A 26,430-nucleotide genomic window follows, 5' to 3' on the forward strand; every position below is an offset into this window, starting at 1 on the left:
CCTGGGAGAAATATTCATACAAAGGCAGAACTGACTCAAAAATTGTAATTGGGGACATGTATTCAAAAACACCTTTGTAGCCAAAACCTGGAGTGAATCATTAGAGAAATCATGACACACATTAGGTTGAAACCCTCCATAAATAGCTTTCCAAGGGACTGTCTGTGAATGTACTTTTGTTCAGTTACTGACTGAACTGAGTCATCCATTGGGAAATGCTTTAAATTAGATAGATTCTTGTCACTTGGGGATTAACTGCTTCACCTCAAGTATCAAGTGTGACATATTGGAAAAAGCAGAGAAAGATGGATAACGTGAATTCTAGTCTGAGTTGTCACCGTAACTAGCTGTATGACACACATGTTCAGCAAACCTCAGAATTTCAGGCTCCTCACCTTTCAAAGCAGGACACCTGCCTGCCCTCCCTCACGTTGTTATAGTTCTTAGAGCTGCACATGTGACTCCCTCTACCTAAAACACCCTTCCTGGAATTCTCTATCCCGCCAGGCCTTTGAGTCATCTTTCAGGGCTCCTGTCCTTCAAGAAACCTTGCCTGTTTCCTCCAATTGGGAGCTGTTGGCAACCTCCCTCGTGCTCCCACAACCTGTGCAAACATTATCACCCCACTGGGACACTGAACTCCCCTTCACTTGATTTTTGAGGAAAGGGCATTTTAGCTCTGCGTTCTCAACTCAATGCCTAATACAGTACATTTAATGATACTTGTTGAATGGCAAAGACATGGAATCAACCTAAGTGTCCATCAATGGAGGACTGGATAAAGAAAATGTGGTAAACACACACAATGGAATACTATTCGTCTTTTGTAGCAACATGGATGGACTTGGTGACGTTACCTTAAGAAAAACAACTCAGACACAGAAAATACAAATATTGCATGTTCTCACTTATAAGTGGGAGCTAAATAACGTGTACATGTGGAAGCAGACCAGGCGTGGAATGATAGTGGAGACCTGGAGGAGTGGATGATGGGAGGTTGCTTGGTGGGTACAATGTGTGTTGCTTCAGTGATGGGTGCACTAAAGCTTTGACTCCACCACAATGCAGTATGTCAATGTAGCAAAACTGCATTTGCACCCTGTGAATATATACAAATACAAAAATGAACGGAAAAAAATACTTGACTATGTTAATTAAAGCTCTTACAAACTGCTACATAAAAATATTACTCTTATTAGTTAATTATTGAAAATAAAAATACATACTAGTACTTTAGTTTTCTTGCATCTTTAAAAAAACTCCCAGGTGCAAAGAATCACAAGTCTTGAGGAAACAACCTTCTGCCTAATGCAAGTTTTTCCAAATATTTACATTACTTCTGCTACATTTTCATATACAAATGTATCAAGCAAAAAAGGATACAAAATTACCCATAAAAGTTGGTAAAAGAATTTTATTATGTGGCTTAGGTAGGTTTTTGCATTCTACTAACAGAAAAGCATTTTTCCACACCTTATTTAACCTAACAAATTATATACTTGTGATTTTATCTACATGCCTGCAGTATTACACTATTGAAAACCTTCCTTTCATATGTACTTTGGTGCAATTATACAGTAGATACCTCTTCCTCCAGAAAACAAAAATATTCTCAGTCTAAACTCAAAATGGAATAAAGACATTAATACCAAGTTTGTGCACCATTTGGTAAAAGATTGCAATAAAAATCAGAACAGTATGCTGCTTAACATACAAAGAAGATGAGACATCTGCCACAGTTTCAGTCAAACCTTTGTAGGAATGATTTAGCATCTGGGTGTATTTTTACTGCAGTTTTCACATACGACAGGTGGGATTGTACCACAATGAAGAATAGTCTCATTTGCAAAAGAGACTCAAAAATTGGACTCTAGCACAGGAAATGTCTCTTGGGGCTTAGTAATATACAAATGGATAGAAAACAAAATTGCCTTAAGAAAAGTTTCACAATTGACTAAACATCTGAAACGTTTTTATCACAGCTTTCATATATTAAAAAAGTTTCCTCCAGAGATGAAATAAAACCTAGTCACTATCATCTGACCCATGTTCAGAGCCTCTGTCTGAGGCCTCGTTGTTGGATCCCTCTGGTTCGGATTCATTCCCAGAACCTTGGCCGGAGCCCTCGTTATCAGATCCTCTCTCGGATCCTCTCTCAGATCCTCTCTCGGACTCGCGGTCTGACTCGGCACTGGGAGAAGCCGGGCGAGAGTCATTCTCGGAACCTCCTGAGCGGCTTCTCCCTGACTGCACAGACTCGTTGTCCGACTGTTCGGAACCCGAGGGCCTTCTCTTTCTGGACGGCTGGTCGCTGTCTGAATCCTCATCTGACTGCCGGCGTCGAGGCCTCTGGGGACTGCTGGCCTCGCTGCCAGACTTGTTCTGGTTGTCATCAGAATCGCTCTCTGACGAGGCACGCTTCCTCTGCGGCTCGTCGTCCTCGTCTGAGTCGCTGTTGCTGTTGCTGTTGTTCCTGGGGTGTCTGGCAAAGATAAGCAGGGGTTAGAAACGGACGGTTCTGGCTAACGGGAGCCTTGACCAGCAGAGATAATGTACTTTTAAAAAATAAGGGGATTTAATGTTGGTGGTTACATTTCGCAATAAAAAATAGGATTTAAAAGGAAAAAAGAATAAGGCATTTTAAAAACAAGTCAGAATATAAACAGAAGGGGATTCTCACTGGGTACTTTTCATCAGAATGAAACATTTCCCAATTTCATATATAAAAGTGTGAGAAGGGAAATATTTATCTTTATACACAAAATAACAGCAACAAAGGTGAAACCCAGGATCTAGGTTGTCTGTCAAGACTTTGAAGAACTGACCCTCTGCCAAGGCTGTAAGAGTGGGAAACTTCCCTGTCCTAGTACCATCTGTGTTAACAGATACCTGAAGAAGAGTGATGCCATAGTTTCTATCCCGAAATTTGCTGCTGGACTAGGCCCCCTCAACACTGACCAGACTTACTCGAGATAGGAAGCTGTGGCTAAGAGAGTCCTTTGGCTTGTTTACCTTTCCTCCTGAGCTCCCCCTACTTGTCAGTTACATGTAAAGGGAAAGGGAAGATATGCTTATGCGTAGAGTGGTGGTAGCACCCTGGGAGTCTGGGCTTCCCGGAGGCTCTAGGGGAAAGAGCATTCCCTTAACCATGGTGACAGCTGCTTCAGAGCAGACATATTACTCTGGCATATTCCTTAGTTTTGGTTTCCATGACAGATATTCCTAGAAAGGAATACTGAATCCTCTAGGGTTCAGTCTAGGAAGGGTGGGGGGCAGAGGAGGGGTTAAATGTATTATTCTCTTCAGAAACTAATATATCCCTGTAGATTAGGGAAAGATTCTTTGTGCCTCAAAGAAACAAGACTGAGGCACAGTATATAACCCAGGTCATTCTGAGAGAAGATGAAGAGTGACTAAGGAGAGATCGCATATTTATTGTGTATACCTATTAAAGGTCAGTGGGTTCCCTGGGATCCAATTCATTTCACTCCACTGGGCCAAATAAGCAAACACATTTTATGGTGGTCAGGACAAAGTTTACTGATGCAAATAGCTCAAATAAACTTGGCCTTGACCTCAGGTACAGGGTTGGCAGCAGCTCATCTTCTAACAATGTACCTTTCTGTCTACACATTTTAACAGTGCTCATTCCTTAAAAACCACACATTTCATTACACTGATCATGCATGCCTCTAACCGGTGGACCAGGGTAACACTGTGGGGGCAAGGGCAAAACAGTGTTTTAGGGGAAACAATCCAAATTTGTGTCAGCCAATGTCTTCAGAGAAAAAGGGAACTGCAAATCTTTGTAGACGGTTCTCTACAGATCTCTACCCTCTGAGGACAGTCCCCTACCAGAACCCTTACTCTCCTTAATATGCTAACCTCTGCCTCACCTCTAACGAACCAGGCCTCCCTGTTCTTCCTTTAAGACTCAAACACCTTTTCTTTTACAAAAAAACTCCATCTCTTACAACTCCCACCACCACCCAAATTCCATTAGGCATGGTCCCTGGAGAACAATAAATCCAAAACTTAAGTGATAACACTTATCTCACTACAAGGTGGTTTTGGTTTGTTATTCTCCACTACTTCTGAAGCAGAGATCCCCCCCTTGCACTTACACTATCGTACAGGATGCATGTTCAAATGTCTGTTGAATACATGACTGAAACAATGGCTATAGAACTTGGTGTAGCATGGTATTAAGAGTCCTAGTCTAAGAATCCAAATGGGGGACAAGTTTAGGACAAATAAAATCAAGTATTGCTTCATCAGGTGGGCCATGCACTAAAGGAGAGTACTGTATAAGCAGTCTAGAATAAGCCTTTCATGGAGCAGGTTGAGTTGATACATTTCATTTAGGAGGATGTCATCTACGAAATTTCAGCTAATATCCATGAAGAAATGATATTTCAAAATAGGTTTTCTTCTTTGAGGGAGAAGCAAGTAGTGGGACAAAATGGTGGGGTTAGAACAACATGTCTGCTAAAGTTTCTTCCAACTGTAAGATTATAAGAAACTAGACAGATGACATCTTGGCCCAGTGGCCACTCCTAGTTATCTATTTCCTCCAATTTTCAAGAATCTATTGTTTCCCCCTTTGAGAAAAGACAAGAAAAGAAAAGAGAAAAGAAAAAGGAAAAAGTATATTTTTCCTAGTACAGAAAGGCTGATTAACCACCACTTTTGGTTTACCATGGTTTACATGATTTGAAGAATTTATCAAGGCAAAAATTCCTACCCTTCATCAGCAATTTTAAGTTTATCCTCATCTGAAGAATCATCACTTGATGATATTATGGCTTTGGATTTTATTTTTCCCTTCATTGAAGGAGGCAGACGTTCTGGCTTGGGCTAAAGAAAGAATGTCAAACATAATAGATTAGTCAAGACCCTTATATTAGGAAATCTTGTTAAACTGAGTTTGCATTATAATAATATAATCAAACAGCCACCAATAAACTTTGAAAAGCATTTGTGCTTGAGGAAGCTACAGAGAAAGAATGTATTCTAGTGTATGTAATCTTTTATGTCTACCAGGGCACAGAAAAACACAGTACTATAGAAACTTACAGTCTTTTTCTTCTCTGCTCTTGGTGGACGGCGCTTTTTCGGTTTGGGGCCATTTTCTGTTTCATCATCATCAGATCCTTCTTCTCCCTTTGTAGGTCTTAAACAGTGAACACCAAGAGAGCTTGTTAAGACTCACTCATGCCTATAAAGTCCAATGATACTTTGACATTAAATTATTATTCATTTTAAATATCCTTCTATGTGGGTGCTATCCTCAACCATATTGTACTCAAGGGCAGAGTCCATAACTTTCTCTTGCTATACATAACTCAGGTAAAAATCATGTATTTAAGCAATGTCTGCTGACTAATTTAGTCACTGTTGAGCTCGCAGATTAATCTACATTTGAATCTTGCACTTGGTGGAGGGTGGAGTGATAGAGAAGCTGAGAAAATACCCAGGCTCCAAACCTCAACATCTTTCCCCTCCTCTTCCTTCCTTCCCAACTGCTGATCCCGGGCCTGCTATAATGCCCTCAGCATAGCTTCAATTCCATAGGTCTGTGTTAGAATAAATTCATCAGGTTCTTTCCCAAGTATTGTCAGCTAAAAGCTGGGAAGGGCAGTTCTAGGTAAGATAGTCAAATGCAGGTTCCTGGACAGGGAAGTAGCATGAGATAGGAATGGGATAGTTAAGGGGGCATCTCCATGTGAGAGAGGGCAGGGCACCCTTGATCTTAACAGCAGATAGTACTGGGTGTTTTAAAAGCCACTTTTACATATATTCGCATCTTAAGCCTTGAGCAAAACCATGAGGTGGGCGTTGCTGTTAACCATTTTACAGAGAAGAAACTGAGACTGAGTGACTATTCCAAGATTGCACATGCATAGACAGTGTGGACACAATCCAGGTCTTCTCATCCTAAATCACATCCATTTTTGCAATAAAAATAACTTTAAAGACACAAGAAAGGCAATTATGAGTAACTTGTAGCTCTCAGAAGGAAAGCTGTGTAGAAGTATGGAAATTCCAAGTACTCAGGAGATTCTGTAACGGGTCTATCTTAGGATTAAAGTAGGAAGCAGGGGCACAAAAGGGTTCACTTTTTGGAAAGATGAAGTGATTACCAGGGGCTCAAAAATTCTAAACATAAAAAGATTTAGAAGGTGAAAGATCTTTTGCCACTTTTATAAAGTTATTTAAAACACATTAGTGATTACACTACCTTCTCCTCTTTTTCTTCTTTCTTTCGCCACCCTCCTCTTCTTCGCCCTCTTGTTCACTACCACTGCCCTTTCTTCTCTTCTTCTTTTTGGATATAGGTAGGTCATCATCAGTGTCATCATTGACAAATTCATCAAACTCTCCTCCCTTCTTAGAACGCTAAAATCCAAACGAAACTACAGTCAGTTATTTCCTGGCTGGCGGAATGTGGCTGGAATAAGCTATAGAAAGAGGACATATTCTGTCAGTCACCTGAAATTTGAGTCACATGGAAGAGGTACTTGGCTAGGCCCATATTTTAAACATTTCTAATTAGGATAAATGTGTCAATTGGTTAAAACTTTGCAAATATCATCAACTACTTAAAAGGTCACTACAAGGTAAAATGTACTTAGCTAACCTTGGAATGCATTTCTACATACTGGATACCATTTAAATTTTTCTCTGTGTTGGAAGACTGTCTCTTAGCAAAGGAGGAAGCCACAGCCAATAACTTAAGTACAGACTGAATTTAACCAATCATCTTCATTTCTGACAGCCAAAGACAGGGGCTGATGTCATCAGTGCTAGCAGGAATTATCTTACCCGTCCACCACCACCACCTCTTTTCTTTTCTTTTGTTGCTTCAGTCTCGCCAGTAAACATAAGAATATTTTTGGTCTTCTCCACATACTGGGCCCGCTGTTCCAAAAGTTTCTTTTGTTCTTCCTTTTCTCTGAGACGTTTCTCTTCCTATGAGGGAAAAATAAGTAGACAAAAACCCCATAAAAATGTTCTTATAATGAAAAATTCATGGCTACCATCCTAAGCAGAGAACTTTTAAAAAAACACACAAGGTATATACATGTACACAATTCTTTAACTGTAGTATAACTGGGAAATACAATAGATACCTGTTCTTTTAGAAGTTTTTGCCTTAATAGTTCCTTTTCTTGCTCTTGCTTGGCCCGCAACTCCCGTTCTTCTTCGTCCTGTTTGCGTGCCCGGGCCACATGGTACTGGGCCTGGCTCAGTAAGTCAGAGCATTGCCTAGAACATTTCAGATTTAAAGAAATATGAATGCAGCTAGTATACTTCATTCAGAAATGCAGCGCATGCGTTTTCCTCACACAAATTGAAAAATTTAAAGCAGGACCATTAGCTGATATCTATGTGGTCTTAATTTGCAAAATTAACTTAGTTTATCATAATCCAATACTGTGAATTACGTTCAGTTTCCAAACTATAAATGTGTTCCCAAAGCATGCTAAAAAGATTTCCAACATTATCTTCACATATGACTCAGTGTCAGGAATCATATCTTGACTCTGGTGACAAAGCTGGCGTAAGTGAAATACAAAAGTATCTTCCCCTACAACCTATGTACTTGTACTAAATAAATTGTGCCCAATTCCCAGAAAGGAAAATGCCTTGGCATAGGTTAGAAAGTTCCCAAGAAGAATATCAAAGACCAGTCCCCTGTTTAGTACTGTGTCAGTCTCCCATCCCAAACTGGTATCACTGCCTCGCTAAAAGTCACTTTCCATAAATAGTAACATTACCTGGCTTCTGTAGCAGCAAGCGCCAAATCAAATCTCATTTTATCTCCCACTTTACTCAAGTAACTGAAGTATCTAAATGGAATAAGAAAATAAAATACTTTACTTAAAACAATTCTAATGAAATAAGGCTCTTTATATTTTAAATAAGGCTTTATATATTTTGCTCTGTTCTACAAACAGTCTGAGAAAAGGTTTACATATTAACCTAAATCGACTTACATGAATTTATTCAATGCATAAAGGCTATCATCTCACTAGGAAAATTACATATGCAACTAATTAAAAAAAATTGTCATCAATATGCCATTCCATATGTTTAATAAAAGACAAGTTCATCAAGATAATCAAAATTACATTTAATGTTACCAGTAAATTCACAAATAATAAAAAAATAAATTAAAGCAATGAATATTTATTAAATACATCAGGATGGAGGTTAGGGAGCTCAGGTCATGAAAACATTTTTAATTTACCAGGCAAGACAAGAAATGCTAAACAATTCAAATTAGGTTGGACAAAACTTGAAGAAGTGTCCTATTTTAACTTCAATACACCTTGAATTACCAAATAAATACTATAAGGTTAAATAAATTTTGAGCTGAGCTAAATAAACCAATTAAGCAATATTTAAGACGACTTTAATCCTACCTCAATGAAAATCAACATTCCATAAACAGATACACTGGTGTAACAAGGAAAACTAACATAATTAGAGTCTAAAAATTTCATAAGTGTAAAATGCTGAGTCGTATTATCATCAGATTAATGAAAAATCTAGTACAAGGCTGCAAAGCCAGCCAGCCAGATCTAGGGGTCAGGCCATAAGATCCAAATCTGGCAGATTCTGGCTGCAGTTTGGTGCCACCTGGTGGCAGCAGCTGTCTGCTTTGGCTTAAATATCACTGGAATGATTCTAGCAAGTTATCTTTTGAGGGAAGTGATTTTCAGCAACTTGAGATAAACAGCTTTAAAGAAACAAAGCATTCATTCATTCATTTGTTTATTTATAAATAAAAGACAGGGTCTCCACTCTGTCACCCAGGCTAGAGTGCAGCAGCACCATCATAGCTCACTGCAACCTCGAACTCCTAGGCTCAAACAATCCTCCTACCTCAGCCTCCTGAGTAGCTGGGACTACAGGTGTGCAGCACCATGCACAGCTAATTTTTCTTACTTTTTGTAGAGATAGAATCTCACTGTGTTGCCCAGGCTGGTCTGGAACTCCTGACCTCAAGTGATCCTCCCCTCCCAGCCTCCTGAAGTGTTGGGATTTAATAAGCGTGAGCCACTATGCCCAGCAGAAACAAAGCATTTGAAAGGCTTTTTCTACAAAATCTTTACCTATGTGCAAGCTCCAGTTCTTTCACAGCATTAAGTACTTCCTTCAGATTGCTTTTTTCATCCTTCAGGACAGAGGTAGCTAATCTTTGCAGGACCAAGGCCACATTAAACATAAGAACTGTATCACTAGGTGCCACATGTCTAGCCTGTAAATAAAAAACAAAGCAAATATTCTATATGGCCAAATGATATGAAAAGGATTTCAGTCAATAGAGTATTATCAGTTATGTTAATATGCATAAAAAAATTAAAAAATATAATGCAGCCTAGAAATGGATGGGAGTAATAGTGAGTTCTCCCTTTTACCTTCAGCAAAGTCTGCTTGCACTCCTGTAACTTGCCACACTTGAAGAGAGCCCGGGCCAAATAGAGAACAACTTCAGTGTTTTGGTGCTTATAGAATTTCCTGAGGCAGTTTTCATACTATCAAAAAAAAAAAAAGAAAAAGAAAAAGAAAAAGTTAAATACAACAGGGATTAAATAAAATTTTCACTTTGTAGCAAAATTTCAAGCAATTTTAAAGCTTGTGAAAAGGTATCTTATCCTATCCTTTGAATCGTTAATTTCAGAGAAAAATTTGAGAAATGATTTTTGACATCTACCAGGATACATTTTTGCAACATAAAAATCTGATCATTAGAAAAACCAGATGCTGAAATAGTTTTTTTCCATTTGAAATTTGGACCAACACTGAAAGAAAGGGTAAACATATTTATTTATTTATTTATTTATTTATTTATTTTTTTTTTTAGGCTGGTCAAGTGGAGCAAGGGTAAACATATTTAAAGCCTTTGTCTTATCTTTAGCAATGCTACCTAGAATCAGCTATTGATCACATATTTGAAGTCAGACACCTGGTTCCTTTCGTTACACTCTCTAGCATCTTTCTTTTTTCTTTTTTTTTTTTTTTTTTTTTTTTTTTTTTTTTTTGAGACAGAGTCTCACTTTGTTGCCCTGGCTAGGTGAGTGCCGTGGCGTCAGCCTAGCTCACAGCAACCTCAGACTCCTGGGCTCAAGCGATCCTTCTGTCTCAGCCTCCCAAGTAGCTGGGACTACAGGCATGCGCCACCATGCCCGGCTAATTTTTTCTATATATATTAGTTGACCAATTAGTTTCTTTCTATTTATAGTAGAGACGGGGTCTCGCTCTTGCTCAGGCTGGTTTTGAACTCCCGACCTCGAGCAATCCGCCCGCCTCGGCCTCCCAGAGAGCTAGGATTACAGGCGTGAGCCACCGCGCCCGGCCTTCTAGCATCTTTCTTAAGGATTAGTGGGACCTGTTGGCAATGAGAAGTCTTACAGTTCCGACTGTTAACTTCTTGGTAAAAACAATATAATACCAGTGTTAGTTTTGATATGAACATACAGCACTTTTTGACTACAGAATATATCATCATAGGTAAGATCTTTTTCATGTAAAATGGTTAGTTTTCCCCTGAATATCTCTAGTAATTAATGTGCATTTATAAAAGGTGACATTATCATTCTGCAGATCAGGAAGGCCAACCTCAAAAAATAACCTCTGAGCTACCATATGCAATCTGGGTTCTGTGAGTACCCATGACTAGCATCTTTCCAATATTCTAAATACTGATAATAACACATTCTTTTAAGAAAAAGGCAAACCACTTCCCAGTTCTTTCTGGCCATAATACATCCCACAGAGCCCAAGAGGCTTTTTACATTTTAATGTTATAGATTCTAAGTATGACTTTTATTTCAAGTTCAAGCACTCAACAAATACGATCAGCAGTATAAAATTCTATAGTCATGAAAAATTATCCCCATGGAATTTTTGTTTTTCAAATAAGTCTTTTAACCTTTCTGAAACTCAGCTAAGTTTCAGAAACTAACTGAACAAATACTAAATCCCACTATTGCTGGGTATTTACTATTATGCTAGTCATGTTAGTGTCAAGTACTTTTCATACTGGATCCTCACCAAATTCTATGAGGTTAAGGTACAATTATCTCCATTTTAAAGACAGGAAAACTGGCTCAGAGAGGATATCCTTTGCCCAAGGCATGCAATTAATGGTGGAACTAGGACTCGCATCTCTGTCTGGACACCAAAACCTGGCCTTATCATTATATAATTATAAACCTCTGAATAGACACAGTATCATAAGAGACAGCATGCAGCTCCACAACAGGGCCAAAATGGTTAAGAAAACATCTGCTCAACAATGAACATGATATACAAATATCTTGAAAGATAAAGACGTTACCATTTGAACGGCACTGATATACTGCTTTTGCTCCACATAGATGTGTGCTAGGTTCAACCACACATCACTGATATCTGCTGTTGCTTCTCTGACTTGGGCAAATACATCACGAGCTTCGCGAAAATATCCTTTGTGGGCCAAAACAGCTCCTAGGGTTATAAAAAAGTTCATATTTAAGAATTTCCTAATTGTAGCCAGAAAAATAACTAAAAGTCCTATTTTAAAACAAATACATTTATTACATTTGGAGAAAAATTCTGATCTATAAACATTCCTCCAAAAGCATTCATTTTACAAATCACTATGGACACTCAAGTTGTATAATCACCTATGCCATTAGCAGCATACAGATTCTTTGCATCATTTCTGAGTACTTGTTTGTAGATGGCCAGAGCACGATCTTGATGACGCTTTTCCTAATAAAGAAAACAAGCACTATTAAAAAAAAATTCAAACAAGAATGCAGAGTATTCATTATTTAAAAAGACAAAAAAAGATTACCTTCTCTCGGTCTCGGGTGGGCTGATGCAAAGTTTGGAGCCACACGTTGCCAAGGGCTAGCATAGAATACGTGTCACTCTGTGTGGAAGGCTGTTTTAATATCCTCTCAAACTTCTTCTGGCCTGGACCCCATTCTTGTTTCGCCAAATGAAGATTGCCAATCAAAGACCAAGCATCTGGATGATCCTGAAACAAATATATAAAGAAGCAAAATCTATGATTTAGACTGAGAGAGATCAATCATCTTTCCACACAATAGCTGATTACAGAAGAGCTGAGCTACAATACAACAGTGGTTTTCAAACTGGGAGTTGAGACTCATTAGTGAGTTGTAAAATCAATTTAATGTGTGGTTATCAGCATAATAAATGCAACAGAATGGAATAAAGTAAAAATACCAGTGCATTGTTGGCAAGAGCAAATAATGATTTGTGAAACTTTCATTTCAGTTGTTTGTATACACACATATATGTGTGTAATATGCTGTGGTGTGAACTCTATTCCTTATTGCAGTCCATAAACAAAAAGTTTAGATGGCCTCTATGTTTCCATTCAAAATTCCAAGATACTATTATTCTATAAATTTTTCTCATATAGTACTAACTAAATCACAAGTAAGGTAAACTAGAGAGGGTAAAAGACACATCAGCCAGGTCACATTTGCTGAAGTGCAGGTGAAGGGACAGGATGAGGGAAGGGAAGAAGGAACAAGAAGGAGGAAAATAGAAGAGATTCATATTAAATATGTTTCCTATTTATTGCATGATTAATAATACAACCTACAATACTCTTTAATATCTTTAACAACCAAATAAAAAAAAGGGAAGCTGCCAAGGTTACTAGTAACATGACAGCCATTAAAAGGAAAACCTGATTTACAGGGAGAAAAAGTAAAAGTAATTATTTTTTAAACCTAAGAATTAATATTACTAACCTGATTAATCTGAAGAGCTTCCTTAAACCAATCGGAAGCCTCATAAAAGTTTCCTTTATCTCTGGCCATGGCTCCTAGGCGCAAATAGCCTGTAAACATACATTTACAAGTTTTTATGTTCAAAATATAAGATATAAACAATCATAATTTTAAAGTCATACTTTTGAAACAATTGGTTTTTGTTAATACATCCATACAAGGAACAGAAAAGTCCCACAGGTTAAAAAAAAAATACCAAACATCAATCCAACAAGTTAAATAGTAATTTTGTCACCATCAGGTCTTCCTGTTTGAAATCTAAGATTGATATCTTCCACTCCATTCCCTTGTTCCAAGTCTTTATTTCAAACTAAGATATTTAAAAAACTTGCAACTGGTCTCCGTTTCCAATTTCTCTCCAATGCACAACACTGTCAGTCACCTTTTTTAAAAAAGCTGCTTGTCATGGCAAAATAGTGAAAGCATAGATTACTAGTAAAAGACCTGGGCTCTAACCTTGGTTTTTCCACTTAAATAACAATAATGTGCCACACAAATGTAAGTTGTTGTTTTCTCTAGAAAATGTCACCTTCCTCCAGAAACCAATAGTGGCTCACTATTGCCTATCAAATCAATTCAAATTCAGTCTGGCCTTCAACTAAAATCTTACTTATTTTAAATCACTTTTGTATCCCCAAACAGCATGACAGACACCAAAATAATGGCTCCTGGTTTGACTAGAGTCAACATCATATTTTGGGTTCTTTTAAAGAAAGTACAGTATGTAATATTTTAATTAAAAACTTTTCACATTTCACAATGTATAGATGTATAGCAAAATGTATAGCAAAAAATCATACTACTACATTTTAGTAATAATTGTTTCTAGGAAAAATGCACCTCTTTCTCACTATTATAAACATTGTAAAAATGTTTATATGAAATCAAAGCAGGACAGTTACAAAGGTAAATCCATTAGCAAATATGCCAAGGAATTGTCAAAAGCCTAATATAGGTAGCTGACCCACTGAAGATAGACTAGTAATTGAAATATGGTCCAGCTGGTTTTAGTTGTTTTTTATTTTCTAGCATAAATATAAGTAAAGCTGCACCTTTTACTTTTAAGGACACGAATTTGCCTTCAAGAAAAAGGGACATCAGAACCTTCACATTTTTAAAATATTGGTTCTAAGGAAGATTTTTTTTTTTCAGGCTAGATTTTTACTGCTATTGTGGGAATTAAGGAATTTTATTATATAAAAAAGTTTAAAATTCTTACAGTCAACATAATTAGGATGTTCTCGTAGGATGTTTTTATACAGTTTTTCTGCTTCATGAAATTCACACATCGCCTCATACAGCCTGGCTAAATTGTATGATGTTGTAACAGATATGGCATTATAATAATGCTCGTCATGCTCAGCTTCTGCCTTTGCACGATCCAAGGACGCCAAAAAATATTTCTATGAGAAAGAAAAATTATATTGTTAAAAGACTTAGTTGATACATCTAAGAAAGTTGTGCATTCAATTATAAAAGAAGGGAATATTTCTATTTTCCTACCTTTGCCTCCCCTAGGTTTCCAAGTCTAAAATGGAGGGCACCCACATTATTCAGAATCTCTGGGGGTACATCAGCCTGCACTTTCTCCTGAAGGATTCGTGTTGCTGTTCCATAGGCTGAAAGGGCACCCTGTATTTACATGGTCAACAGAATATGGTATAAGTGAAAATGGAAGAGAAACACTATACCAGGCTTATAAAAAACACATTATGTAGGAGATGAACAGCATTACTAAAATACCTGTATATCAGTCTGTTCTAAGATTTGTGCCAATTCAATCCAAGCTTCAACATCATCAGGATACTGTTCTGTGACCTTTTTCAAATGGCCCTAGGATAAAAGATCATTAAACTAAATCATTCCATCTTTAGTCCATCAAAGTAAAAAATGGTGGTGGCTATTTAAACTTATTTAATAAGTCAACTGTTTGTTACCTAAACTGGAAAAAGCTCAGCTAACAAAACTGCTTCTATATCTCTGCTAGCAATAACAAGAAATGAGGAATGGGAGTCTCAGGATAGCTAACAGAAAAGAGCCAAGACTTAAAATGTACCTTGGCAATATCTCGTTTTTCTTGATCTTCCGAGGCAGCATAGAGAGAGCCAAGAATTTTCATGGTTTCATAATTATTAGGGTAAGCTTTCAAAACTTTCTCAAAGCACTGCGATGCATTTTCTTTGTCACCTCGATAAATATACATTTGTCCCAAACCAAAAAATGGTAGCACGAAAGAGGATGAGGCAAACTGTGTGGCTTGATAGTAGTACTGAAAAGCTTGGTCATAATCTTCCTATAAAACGAAAAAAAACAAGACCAACAATATGTACAAAAGTGTTAAAAAGGCTTAAAAAACTACAAACAAAAGGATTAGATATTTAGAGAAGTTATCAAATTATCTTACCTGAACATGGAATGATCTAGCCAGCTGATAGCAGCTTTCTGCTTGCATAGCTTCCACTTCTGTATTATGGAATGCATGGAGAGCCAGGTGCTGGACTTTACTATAATCCTGAATATTGTGGGAATTAAGGAGTTTTATTACATAAAAAAGTTTAAAATTCTTACAGTCAACATAATTAGGATGTTCTCATAAGATGTTTTTATACAGTTTCATGGAATTCACACACTGCGTCATACAGCCTGGCTAAACTGTATGATCAGAAAATCAACTAAGCAAATGCATAAGATTAGCTTGCATAGCTGTTTTACCTTAAATAGTCACACTTCATTTACCTGCAAGATACATTTCCATCTTCTCCCCAAATAGTTGCCTCTTAGTACTATTCCCAGTTACAGCCTAATCAATAATTCATTATGAAGAGGGAGTATGCTTCCACAGCCAGAGAATAGTAAAGCACTGTGGTTAACAGCTGTGTGTAACCTTAGAATCCAAGGCTTAGATTATTAACTCTGCCTCAATGTACTTATCCACAAAATAGGGATAACATTACCTATGTTATAGGATTGTTGTAAGCACTATGTAAGTAAATACACGGAATACACTTTTAATAGTGCTTAGCATTTAGTAAGCATTAGATGCACACTAGCAATAGCAACATTGTTGCTGTTATTCATATAGTCATTGTAGCTATTATTCATAACATTGTAGCTATTATTCAAAAGTTTATTTTTGTGAACTTTTGCCTAAATTGCTATTTAACTAAAGATCTTAGTACAATTTAGTACCTGGTTTTGATATGGCAGATTAAACCTTCATGTTTATTATATACAAACTTTGCCAATGAAATCTTGGATTTAGTATTTTAAGAAACCTAAAAAATACCATTCTTTCGCAATATTGGTGAAAACCCTCCTTAGCCACTTGATCACTTCCTCATTTTTGTATCATAATTGGGTGGAGACCTTTATTTTTACCTTTAAATTTGTTTACATGTCTGTTTTTTTTTTCTGTGAGACGGAAATCCTCGAGTGCAAAAACCATGTCTTACTCATCTTCAGAACCCAACTGCAGTGTTGGGTACAGTGTAAAATGGTCAATAAGTATTAAATGAATGAACGAACAAATATAATCCCCACTCCAACTAATACAAACTCTAATTTTGGGGGAAAAAAAACCCTGACATTTTCAAATTTCTTTCCAAGTTAACAAAAATAAAGTATCAATGCAGTACAAAAAACCAAAAAACAGAATTTAAAAATAAATGACTTCTACCTTTTTGAAGAAAAAGTGATTTGCCAGATGGTTCAATACCATAGGGTTGCTAGGATCGATAGTATAAGCTCTGGAAAGAAGCTGGACACCATTTTTGATGGAATCAGCCTAAAAGAAAACATTGCAGCAAGGTGGAATGAAAACATTTACTTAATTAACACTTTTCCTAAATTTTCTTTATAGTCACAAGAAATGAGGTTATATAACCCTAAGTTCAGATACCAAAATACAGCTCTTGTGTTAATCTTCACTGGAGATGAAAACTTTCCAATAATGTATTACCAAATTGTTAGAATTTAGTTTTCTTAACAAAACTTAATTGTAGAATCACCTCTACTGTAAAGAACTCCCTGTCCTCTGAAATTGGGCACATATAATAAATATATTTGATATCATAGCCTTAAATAATTTACTGCTGACTTCTAAGGCAAATAATAGAAAATATACTATAAAAAAATTACCATTTTCAACAGCTTCATTGACCTTTACTGAATTGTACATTTTAAGTGGGTGATTAGTATATATGTTATGTTAAGAGAGACAGTAGCTTGTGCCACTTCACCATTTCAACAGGAATTAGAAGGATTTTATGATTTTTAAGTACCTATATTGCATCTGTAATCAAATCTTCCTTTTAATTCTTAATAGTGGGTTTTTTTGTTTGTGTCACTGTTCCCCTCTTTTTTCTTGTTCAGTTCTTGCTTGAGAGTTATTTACTTCATTAGTCTGTACCACTTCCCTCCCTCTCCCCAATGAACAGCCACCCTTGGTTTTTACTGACTCTAGCTGTCGTCTTGGTATGGCAGAGATTTGTGAATTACCCAACAGCTATCTTATCCCTGTTACCCTGCTAACTGAATCCAGAATTTGCAGCCTATGGAAATTTTTTTGATTTCAGAAGGGAAAGCTCCCTTCCTCTCTTCCGCAACTCCAGGGGATGTACCAGATTAATCTACAACAGTCCAGATAAACTATTCTCCTTTTCTAAAGAATGGCCTAAGGCAGCAGTTCTCAACTGCTATAATGGATGGGACAGTTCCCCCACAACAGATTATTATCCAGCCTAAAATATCAATAGTGCTATGATCCCATTTTGGACAATTCTACATAATGGGAAGCATGATGTGGAGCTTCCTTCTTAATATTATATAAGATAGAGCTTCTCTAAGAGTAGCTTTTATCTTTTCCCTTTCCTCTCTCTTTATAAGACTGGTGTAATAATGAGATATTTGGAGGTACAGCAGCTATCTTGTGACTATCAGGTGACAGACATGACAAAGAAAGGCCACATGTTAAGGAAGGGAGGACAAAAAGATATAAAATCTTAGTTCTGATGGCATTGAGGTATCAAATCTGAGATTTTAGATATCTAGTTTAGTGAACAATAAAAACCGTTATGTTTAAAGCGCTGGAGTATGTTTTTCGTTACTTGCAAATTAAAGCATTCCAAACTGATATATACGTCTATGAGTCTTTATCTGAGATTCTAAAATTCAAAAAGCTCTAAAGAAGTAAGTCTTTTTTGTAATCTTAAAGCAAACTCATTTGGCAGCAAAACTTTATCTGAATTGTGAGGCTACCTTAGTGTGAACAATCACTCATTTTGCCAGAGAAATGTAAGTTTGCTTTCAGGATGGTACCCTAAATAAATCTTAATTTTTAAGACATAGCTGGTCCCAAGAGTTTTTAGATAAGGGGCTATGGGCCTGACAGATTGGTTAGGAACTAGATAATTTTTTCACTTACATACCTCTTTATTGTTGAGTTCTAGAACAGCCAGTCCAACCAATGCACCTACACACTTGGAATTGAGTTCCAGGGCCCTGCTGAATGCCAGACGAGCTTTCTCTAGTTTGTTAAGTTTCACAAAGCAATGGCCCATTCCTAAACGAACTTCCGCTAGGGGGAAAAAATCAAGCCATTCAATCTAAGGCATTTTTTAGGGTTCAATTTGATTACAAAATGCTTAAACATTTTCTATTTATGGGTTGCAAAACCCCCAAATTAACCTCAGTATAACTATACTATAAAATCTTTTGGCCTACCACAAACTTGGTTTCCCTGGGGGTTAGATCATACCATTACCCACCCTTCTTCCCCTATCATAGACACCTTTCTCATCATAGAACAGAACACCTATAACACCAGTATTTTTATTGTCTTCTAACATCCCTGCTACACTGTTCCTTCAATTTCTCATTTTTGAAGAGCATTTTTTAAACAGAAAACAAAATCTGTGTTAAGACTTTGTAAATATTGTGACTGATTACACGCACATACTGTCATGCCCTTTAGAGCTATGCTTATACATGCTGTCTTACTTCAAGGTCATAGCAAAATACAAACCTGTTCCTATTTCAGGCCAACCTCTCCACTGGCCCTGCTTATCAATTTGAGGACACTGCTCCAGCAACCCTCCCCTATTTTTCATGTAATACAAAACTTTTCCTTTCTACTGGATCATTCTCATTTACATTCTCCCACCTTAGAGAAACCTTCTCTTAATTCCATTTCCCTTTCCAGTGCCCATGATTCCTGTTCGTCCCTTGACAGAAAACTTCTTGAAAGATAACTACATTTGCTGCCTCTAATTCCTTTCCTTCCATTTCCTCTTGAATCCACTCCGATGAGGCTCTCACCCCATCATTCCCATAAAACTGCTGTTATCAAGGTCACTAATGATTTGTATGATGCTAAATCCAACGATCAATTCTCTATCCCTATTTTACTAGGCCTAACAACAGAATTTGACACCGCTGGTAACCACTTTCTTCTGCAAACATTTTACATTTGGCTTCAAGGACACTGAATTTACCCTGTTTTCCTCTTACACTTCTGGCTATTATTGTTCCTGGCTCCTTTCTTCATTTTCCTAACTTCTATACATCAGAGTGCTCTAGGGTTCCATCTCTGGCCCTCTTTCGTATCTATACCCACTCGCCTGGTGACCTCACATAGTCTCATGGCTTTATACATCATATACATGTTGATGACTTCAAAATTAATTACTTTAGCCCAAACCTCTTTCCTGAGATCCAGCCCTTATGATCTCTTCACTTGTATGTCTAACGGCATTTCAAACTTTTCATGTGTAAAATTAGGTTCTCTTGAATTATTTCCTAAATGTAGTAAAATGTTAACTCCACTTTTCCAATTGCTTATATGAAGGAGTTACTTTTGACTCTTCTTCTCTTTGTCTGACACATCACATCTACTCTATCAGCTCTCCCTTCAAAATATATTAGAACTGACCACTTGTATCATCTCTACCACTACCACTCTAGTGAGATCCACAGTCATCTCTGACCTGTGTGACTCCAACGCCTTCTCCCTGGTATCCTGACTTCTGTCCTTGGTGCAGGCCCCCTCTAGTCTCAACCCAGAAGCTCAAATGATCCTTTTAAATATAAATCAGATCATGTTACTCCTTTGCCGACAGCCCTCCAATGGCTTCCCATCTGAGTCAGAGAAAATGCTGAAGTCCTTATAATAATCTATGGTGCCCTATGTGACTAGTCCCTGCTTATGTCTTTGACCCCATTTCTTACTACTTTTCTCCCTTACTCCTTCTCTCTCCATTCCAGATACACTGTCCTTCTCATTCTTCCTCAAACTTGCCAGACACATTCTTTCCTCGGGACCTTTGTAACCTTCTATGTTTTCTCTTTCTGGGAATCATCTTCCCCCATATATCTGCATGGCTGTTAGTTTTTTTTAGGTCTTTACTCAAATGTTACCATCTCTCATAGTTTCCCAGGTCATCCTGTCTAAGCAACTCTCAATGCATCTCATACTCCTTCCTTTTCTGCTTTATTCTCCTGCTTAACCCTTACCCATCATAAATAGTACATATTTTACTAATTTATCTTCCCCACTGGAAAGTGAATTCCACAAGGGCAGGAACTTTGGTCTCTTTGGTTCTTGCCAAACCCTTGTCTCAGAGTTTAGAGCAGTGCCTGGCACACAGTTGGTACTCAATAAAGATTTGCCAAATGAATGAGATTTTAGAAAGAAAATAGTATAGGGAAAAAAGATTATACTATGATCTATTATCCAGCTTTTGAATCAAACTAAAAAGAAAATCTCAATGTTGTCATTTTAATAATCCAACAGTTATTATTTCACAACTAACTTTATAAGCAACTGCCAAATTCTCAATGTTTTAGTCAGGTCATACACAGCTTAGACCTAAAATAAAGTTTTCCTCTTACCTGGACATCCAGGATTGGTGCGCAATGCTTTCTTATAGTAAGCAAGAGCTCCTCTGTAATCCTTCTTGTTGAATGAAATGCAAGCTTTACCTGTAATGATGTTAAAAAATAAATGCACACCATCTGATTAAAGAATTCAAGTCTACTAATGCTTTACACTAACTCACTAAACACATCTCTCAGTAAGAAATAATTGGAAATAGTGAATACAATTTCATAATAATAAAAAATTGTTTCTCATAAAGGTATATTAAATCATGTCTAAAAATAGAAAATCCTGTCCTTTTTTTTTTTATTATTTTATTTTTGAGACACGGTTGCCCAGGCTAGAGTACAGTGGCCTGATCGTAGCTCCCTGCAACCTCGAACTCCTGGCCTCAAGTGATTTTCTCACTTCCATCTCCCAAAGAAAATCCTGTCTTTATGTTAACATGTTATAAAATAATAATTGAAATAGCTTGAAGTTGTCTAAGTAGACATTGTTTACTAAAATCCTGTCTTTATGTTAACATGTTTATAAAGTAATAATTGAAAAAGCTTGAAGTTGTCTAAGTAGACATGGTTTACTCACTCTTTGGACATGAATAATAAATTATTCTTAACTGATATATATTTTATTTATGCAATTTGAACAATAATTTATTGTAGATAGTTTCATTTTAACATGATAAAGCTCTTCTACTTTGTTGTTGAGCTGAGTTATCAGGGAGCTATTACAAAGAGATATATTTTAGGTATATGCTGAAAAAAAAGAAGATTCCTAAGAGATTACTTACCAAGAAGGGCTGGAATATTATTTGGAGACTGATTCAGTACAAAATGAAACTGTGCATCTGCTTGATCCATTTTGTCACCTTCAAGTAGGCAGAAGCAGGCTCTCCCCAGCAAATGGTTCTATAAAGTAATGTATCATATTAGACTTTACCCCCAATTTACCATGCATGTCTAACACTAAAATGAAAACCATATAGGAAGGAGGCTGAGCATAATGCAAATTCCTATATCAATGTAATACGTTTAAACTACCAATAAGCAATTCTTAATTATACGAAATGAGAAATTATCCTAAAACACAAGTCTTCTGTGCCAGTAACAATAATAGAAAGAAAAGATCAAATTCCTTAAAATATGCTTGAAATTCACCTGAAGATGTTGGAATTACTGACTCAATATATGGATAAATTTTATACACTAAAATGCCCGTATTACTGTAACAGTACGAGGACAAAGGAATTCCAATTTTAATGAGGAACCCTTCTTTTGACTTTATCAACCATATTATTTAAAGAAAATCTTTTCAAAAAAATCTGCTGCCTATCACACACATTTTGCTTTCATGCAGTATTTTTTCCCCTTTCATAATCTGAAATAAATTTGACTTATATTACCTGATCATACATAATAATTTTATCAGCCATTGTATACAACAAGGTGGCCTGTGTAATAAGATCCTTCTTATTGTCCTTATTCTTTTCTTTCCGAGCCTGTTGTACATAATAGGCTGCCAACGTATCCAAGCAAGTCATCTGGTCTTTTTCATGGTCTCTATAGTCCAAATTGCCATCTATACGTGCTGCTTCCAACAACTTTACAAACTCTTCCGTTTTTCCTTGCTTGTAGTATTCCAGCTATAAGGTAAAGGGCCAAATTAGAATCACTAAAGCATATGTCATATAATAAGTTGTATGTAAATGTTTATAGCAGCTTTATTTGTAAGAGCAAAAAAATTGGAAATGATTCAAATATTGATTAACAGGTGAATGTATAAACAAGCTATGGTATCCATACAATGGATACCACTCTACAGTAAAAGGGAATGAACTATTGATACATGCTACAACATGGATAAATCTCAAAATAATTATGTTGAGTAACAGAAACCAGATCAAAAAACAGTACATATGGTGGATTCCATTTATATAAAACTCTAGAAAATGCAAACCCATCTCTAGTGGCAAAAAGCACATAAGTAGTTGCCTGCCACTGAGAGGGTGAGGGGAGAGGAGGGTACAGAGGCAATTTTGGGGGTTGATGGATATATTCATTAATCTTAATTATAGTGATGGTTTTGCAGGTGCATACATATGACAAAACTTATCAGATGGTATGCTTCAAATATGTGCAGTTTATTTTAGATCCACTAGATTTTAATAAAGCTGTTAAGAAAAGTGGAATTATTAAAAACGTTTTCAATCTGTTTCTTATCTGGCAATAGCTGACTTCAAACTAAAATTTTCAAAGAAACCCTGAGAGAGAAAGCAATAATGGAAGGTATAAAAATTCTAAATAGAAACTTGGGTTCTGGTTCTAGATCTACCAAAAACTGCCTGTGACTTTGGGCTTGCTGAATAATTTCCCTGGGCATCTGATTCATTTATAAATAATAAAAGAAATATCCATCATTTACTAACCACTAACTATGGGTCATATATCAGACTAGAAACTTCATTTACATTTTTCTACTCTGTAAAACCACCCTATGAAGTGGGTACTAACATCCCCATATTTTAGATGAGGAAACAAGCTCAGAAATTAGATCATTTGTTTAAGGTGACACAGCCAGTTAGCAGCAAAGTTAGGATTTGAACAAAGGCCTCTCTAACTCCAAAGCCTACACTCTTTCTCCTATAAAAACCTATCTTCCACAATATTTCATCAGTTTATTCTACCACAGTGGCCATGCTAATCCGCCATTATTACAATTTTCATGTAAGTGCTGTTAAGGAAGGTATATGTACTAAAAAAAACCAAACCTAAGTTACCTTCTGGTTTTAAAAAATGTGTGACAAGGATTAATGGCTTAGTCTCCATGGAATAAGAAAACCTGGCACTTCAAGTCAAGAAGGCACTGTTTACCATTGGAAGTACTTCTCTGTAAACCCACATCCAAAGGGAAGAAACTTAGAGCAGGCTTGCACACTGGATATAAGCCTAATTCCAGACCTACTTCTCTGACCCTTCAAGGCAATACTGGGAGCCTCCTATGCATCTTTTTTTTTTTTTTTTTGAGACAAGAGTCTAGCTTTGTTGCCCAGGCTAGAGTGAGTGCAGTGGCGTCAGCCTAGCTCACAGAAACCTCAAACTCCCGGGCTCAAGCAATCCTTCTGCCTCAGCCTCCCAAATAGCTGGGACTACAGGCATGTGCCATCATGCCTGGCTAATTTTTTCTATATATATTTTTAGTTGGCCAATTACTTTCTTTCTATTTATAGTAGAGACAGGGTCTCGCTCTTGCTCAGGCTGGTTTTGAACTCCTGACCTTGAGCAATCCGCCTGCCTCGGCCTCCCAGAGTGCTAGGATTACAGGCATGAGCCACCACGCCGGGCTGTCCTATGTATCTTTACATGAAAGCAACCTGTGGCACACCTGCTTAGGAATAATGATTATAGTATTTATATTACCTATAAAAAGCAAACATCTTTGTTTAGCTCATGCTGGGCGATAGAGGGTATAGAATTTTAGGCTTTCTGAGTGGGTTTTCCTGAGACTCTCCGGTAACATTCATATTATGGAGGAGTCCAAACAGGACAAAAAATGTAAGCCTGAGATAACTTTGCCCAAAGGGACTTCAGTGGGTTTGTCTGGAACCTAATCACTTTCTAGGGTATTTTAAGGGAAATGTTTTACTGCTATGGGAAACAATGTTAAGTAGCAAGGTTTATATAATAGCACTTTGTTTTCTCTCAGCTTATCTATAAACCATAAGCCAGTCTTTACTGAATAATCACTAAATAATCAAATACTCAATATAGAGTACTATTTAACTTAAAGGAATTTTGCCTTTACCAACATATACTAATTTACCAGTAGTGTAGCACATCATTTAGGAAACTAACCTTATTGTTCCAAAACTGATACAATTAACTTCCATATACATGGTATAATTAATTTATTTAACATGCGCCCAAACTAGCCATTACTATATCTGAAAACAGAAACCACATATTTTGCTAGTCAACAAGTAAAACATATTTCCTACATAAATACTGACCGCCAAAGCAATCCATATGTGTAGTTGTGTGTGTTCTTGTTTCAGAATACTGATAACTTCATCTCCCTCCGGTAACTGATCGAAGTCAAGTTCAATGACCTAAAACACAAAATGTAGGTTTTAACTCCTACTTCTTTCTAAAATTCACATTTCTTCTTTACTATTTTTCTTGAATATACATCAATATACATATACATAGGGTATGTGTTCACTTTCAATAGGGTTGAGCTAACAAATGTTAATATTTAAAGAGCACATGACAAATATCTTATACTATCATATTAAAGTAAAAGCATAGAGAACCGAATAAATCCTACTAGTCCCCAAATCACCAAAACTGTAAAATGCTACAAATGCTTTGCTTACTCAAAAATAACAAAACCAAACCCTGCTTAACATATAATTCAAGTGTAGTGTAGATAAGCACCCTAGAGATTCTGATGCCATTGGTCTGGCTCCTTGAGAAGCTATGACCCTACAGGCCAGGCAAAGTTGAATGCCACTGTACACTTTAATCATGGAGACAGAATCCGTGTGTCACAGACACCTCTGAATGTGGGCACAAAAATAATAAAAGGAAAATGTCCTGGAATTAGATAGAGGTAATAGCTACACAACTTTGCAAATATATTACAAACTAATGAATTTTATGGTAAGTGCATTATATTTCAACACTGTATCTCAAACAAACAAAAACATTCAAGTATGATATATCCAAGAAGACTGAACAGCAAAGCTGAGAGCTTTACTCAGACAAGCCATAGGCCACCCATGAATGAGGCAAAGGCAAGGGAGGGGAGGGTTAATTCTATCAGCACAGAGTAGCGGCTAAATCTTGGGCTCCCCATCTTGCTGATGCATCTTGGTAGCGAACATAGTGCACTATGACAGACTCGAGTTTCTAAGAAAGAAGAGGCGACCCCCTATATATTCCTAGGGAAAGATAATTGAGTTTGAGCAGCATATAGACCACGGTGACATCAGCGCCCACCTCTGTAATCAGTGAGGTGCTTTACAGTTTATCGGGCACTCTCACACCTGCTCCCGTGTATTAGACAGTAAAGGAGCAAAGCACTGTCAAATACGAACAGGTTGGAAACGAACTTTCAAGAACTCAGAGTGGCCCGAGGCTGCAGGGACGCGGTGTTCCCAGCCTGGGAGGACACAGGGGCTAGGGAAGGAGGTGATCAGAGCTTGACCCGGGATTTCGATCTGGGCTCCTGGGGCAGGAAGGTGCTCTCGCTTCAGAAACGAAGTCGAGCGAAGTCAGTGGGGGGTTGTACAAGTTCGCCGCCCCCACCCCCTCCATACTGGACACTTACCTCGTCAGTGTCCCGGAGGGGAATCTCGATGGAGCCCCGCGACATGATGGGATCAGAAGGCGAGCGGGAGTCTAATCACGCCGCTCCGCAGCCGGTAGTCTTCGCTTTTGGCTGGTCCAGACGTTAGCCACAGCTCGGGCTCTGGTCGTGACTGCCGCCCCGCGGCGCCGCCGGAGCTCGGGCTTCTCCTTCCCGTCAGCCGCTTAAACAACGAGCAGCGGACGGCGCCTGGCCCCTTCCGGCGGCCCCGCCCCTTGTCCCGGAAGCACTCCCCCGCGGGAGAATGTCTGACGTGAGTTCAGCCTTTGGCTTTGGTGCTTCCCTCTTTGGGATGACGGTTCCGAGGAGTTCGTTGGCGTGTCGGCTGCGGATGGCCGGAGAGCCTTCAGGACCCCAGGGAGACTG

General features: G+C 37.6%; 1 protein-coding gene across 1 annotated transcript; it reads right to left on the reverse strand.

Moving 5' to 3' along the window:
* Positions 1 to 1,396: 1,396 nt before the first annotated feature.
* On the reverse strand, positions 1,397 to 26,430 carry CTR9 (CTR9 component of Paf1/RNA polymerase II complex). Its single transcript, XM_012755807.2, has 25 exons — positions 26,026 to 26,430; positions 24,704 to 24,802; positions 22,100 to 22,339; positions 21,488 to 21,605; positions 20,712 to 20,801; positions 18,251 to 18,399; positions 16,501 to 16,608; positions 15,229 to 15,336; positions 14,881 to 15,117; positions 14,568 to 14,657; positions 14,328 to 14,456; positions 14,044 to 14,227; positions 12,786 to 12,874; positions 11,852 to 12,037; positions 11,679 to 11,766; positions 11,351 to 11,499; positions 9,429 to 9,545; positions 9,123 to 9,268; positions 7,782 to 7,853; positions 7,134 to 7,269; positions 6,826 to 6,972; positions 6,242 to 6,399; positions 5,077 to 5,173; positions 4,745 to 4,857; positions 1,397 to 2,482 (listed from the first exon to the last, which is right to left on the reverse strand). The coding sequence occupies exons 1-25, from the start codon at positions 26,068 to 26,070 to the stop codon at positions 2,026 to 2,028; spliced, it is 3,552 nt and encodes a 1,183-aa protein (XP_012611261.1). The 5' UTR covers positions 26,071 to 26,430; the 3' UTR covers positions 1,397 to 2,025.

The sequence above is a fragment of the Microcebus murinus genome, chromosome 4 (genome assembly GCF_040939455.1).
Source record: "Microcebus murinus isolate Inina chromosome 4, M.murinus_Inina_mat1.0, whole genome shotgun sequence".
Taxonomy (NCBI): domain Eukaryota; kingdom Metazoa; phylum Chordata; class Mammalia; order Primates; family Cheirogaleidae; genus Microcebus; species Microcebus murinus.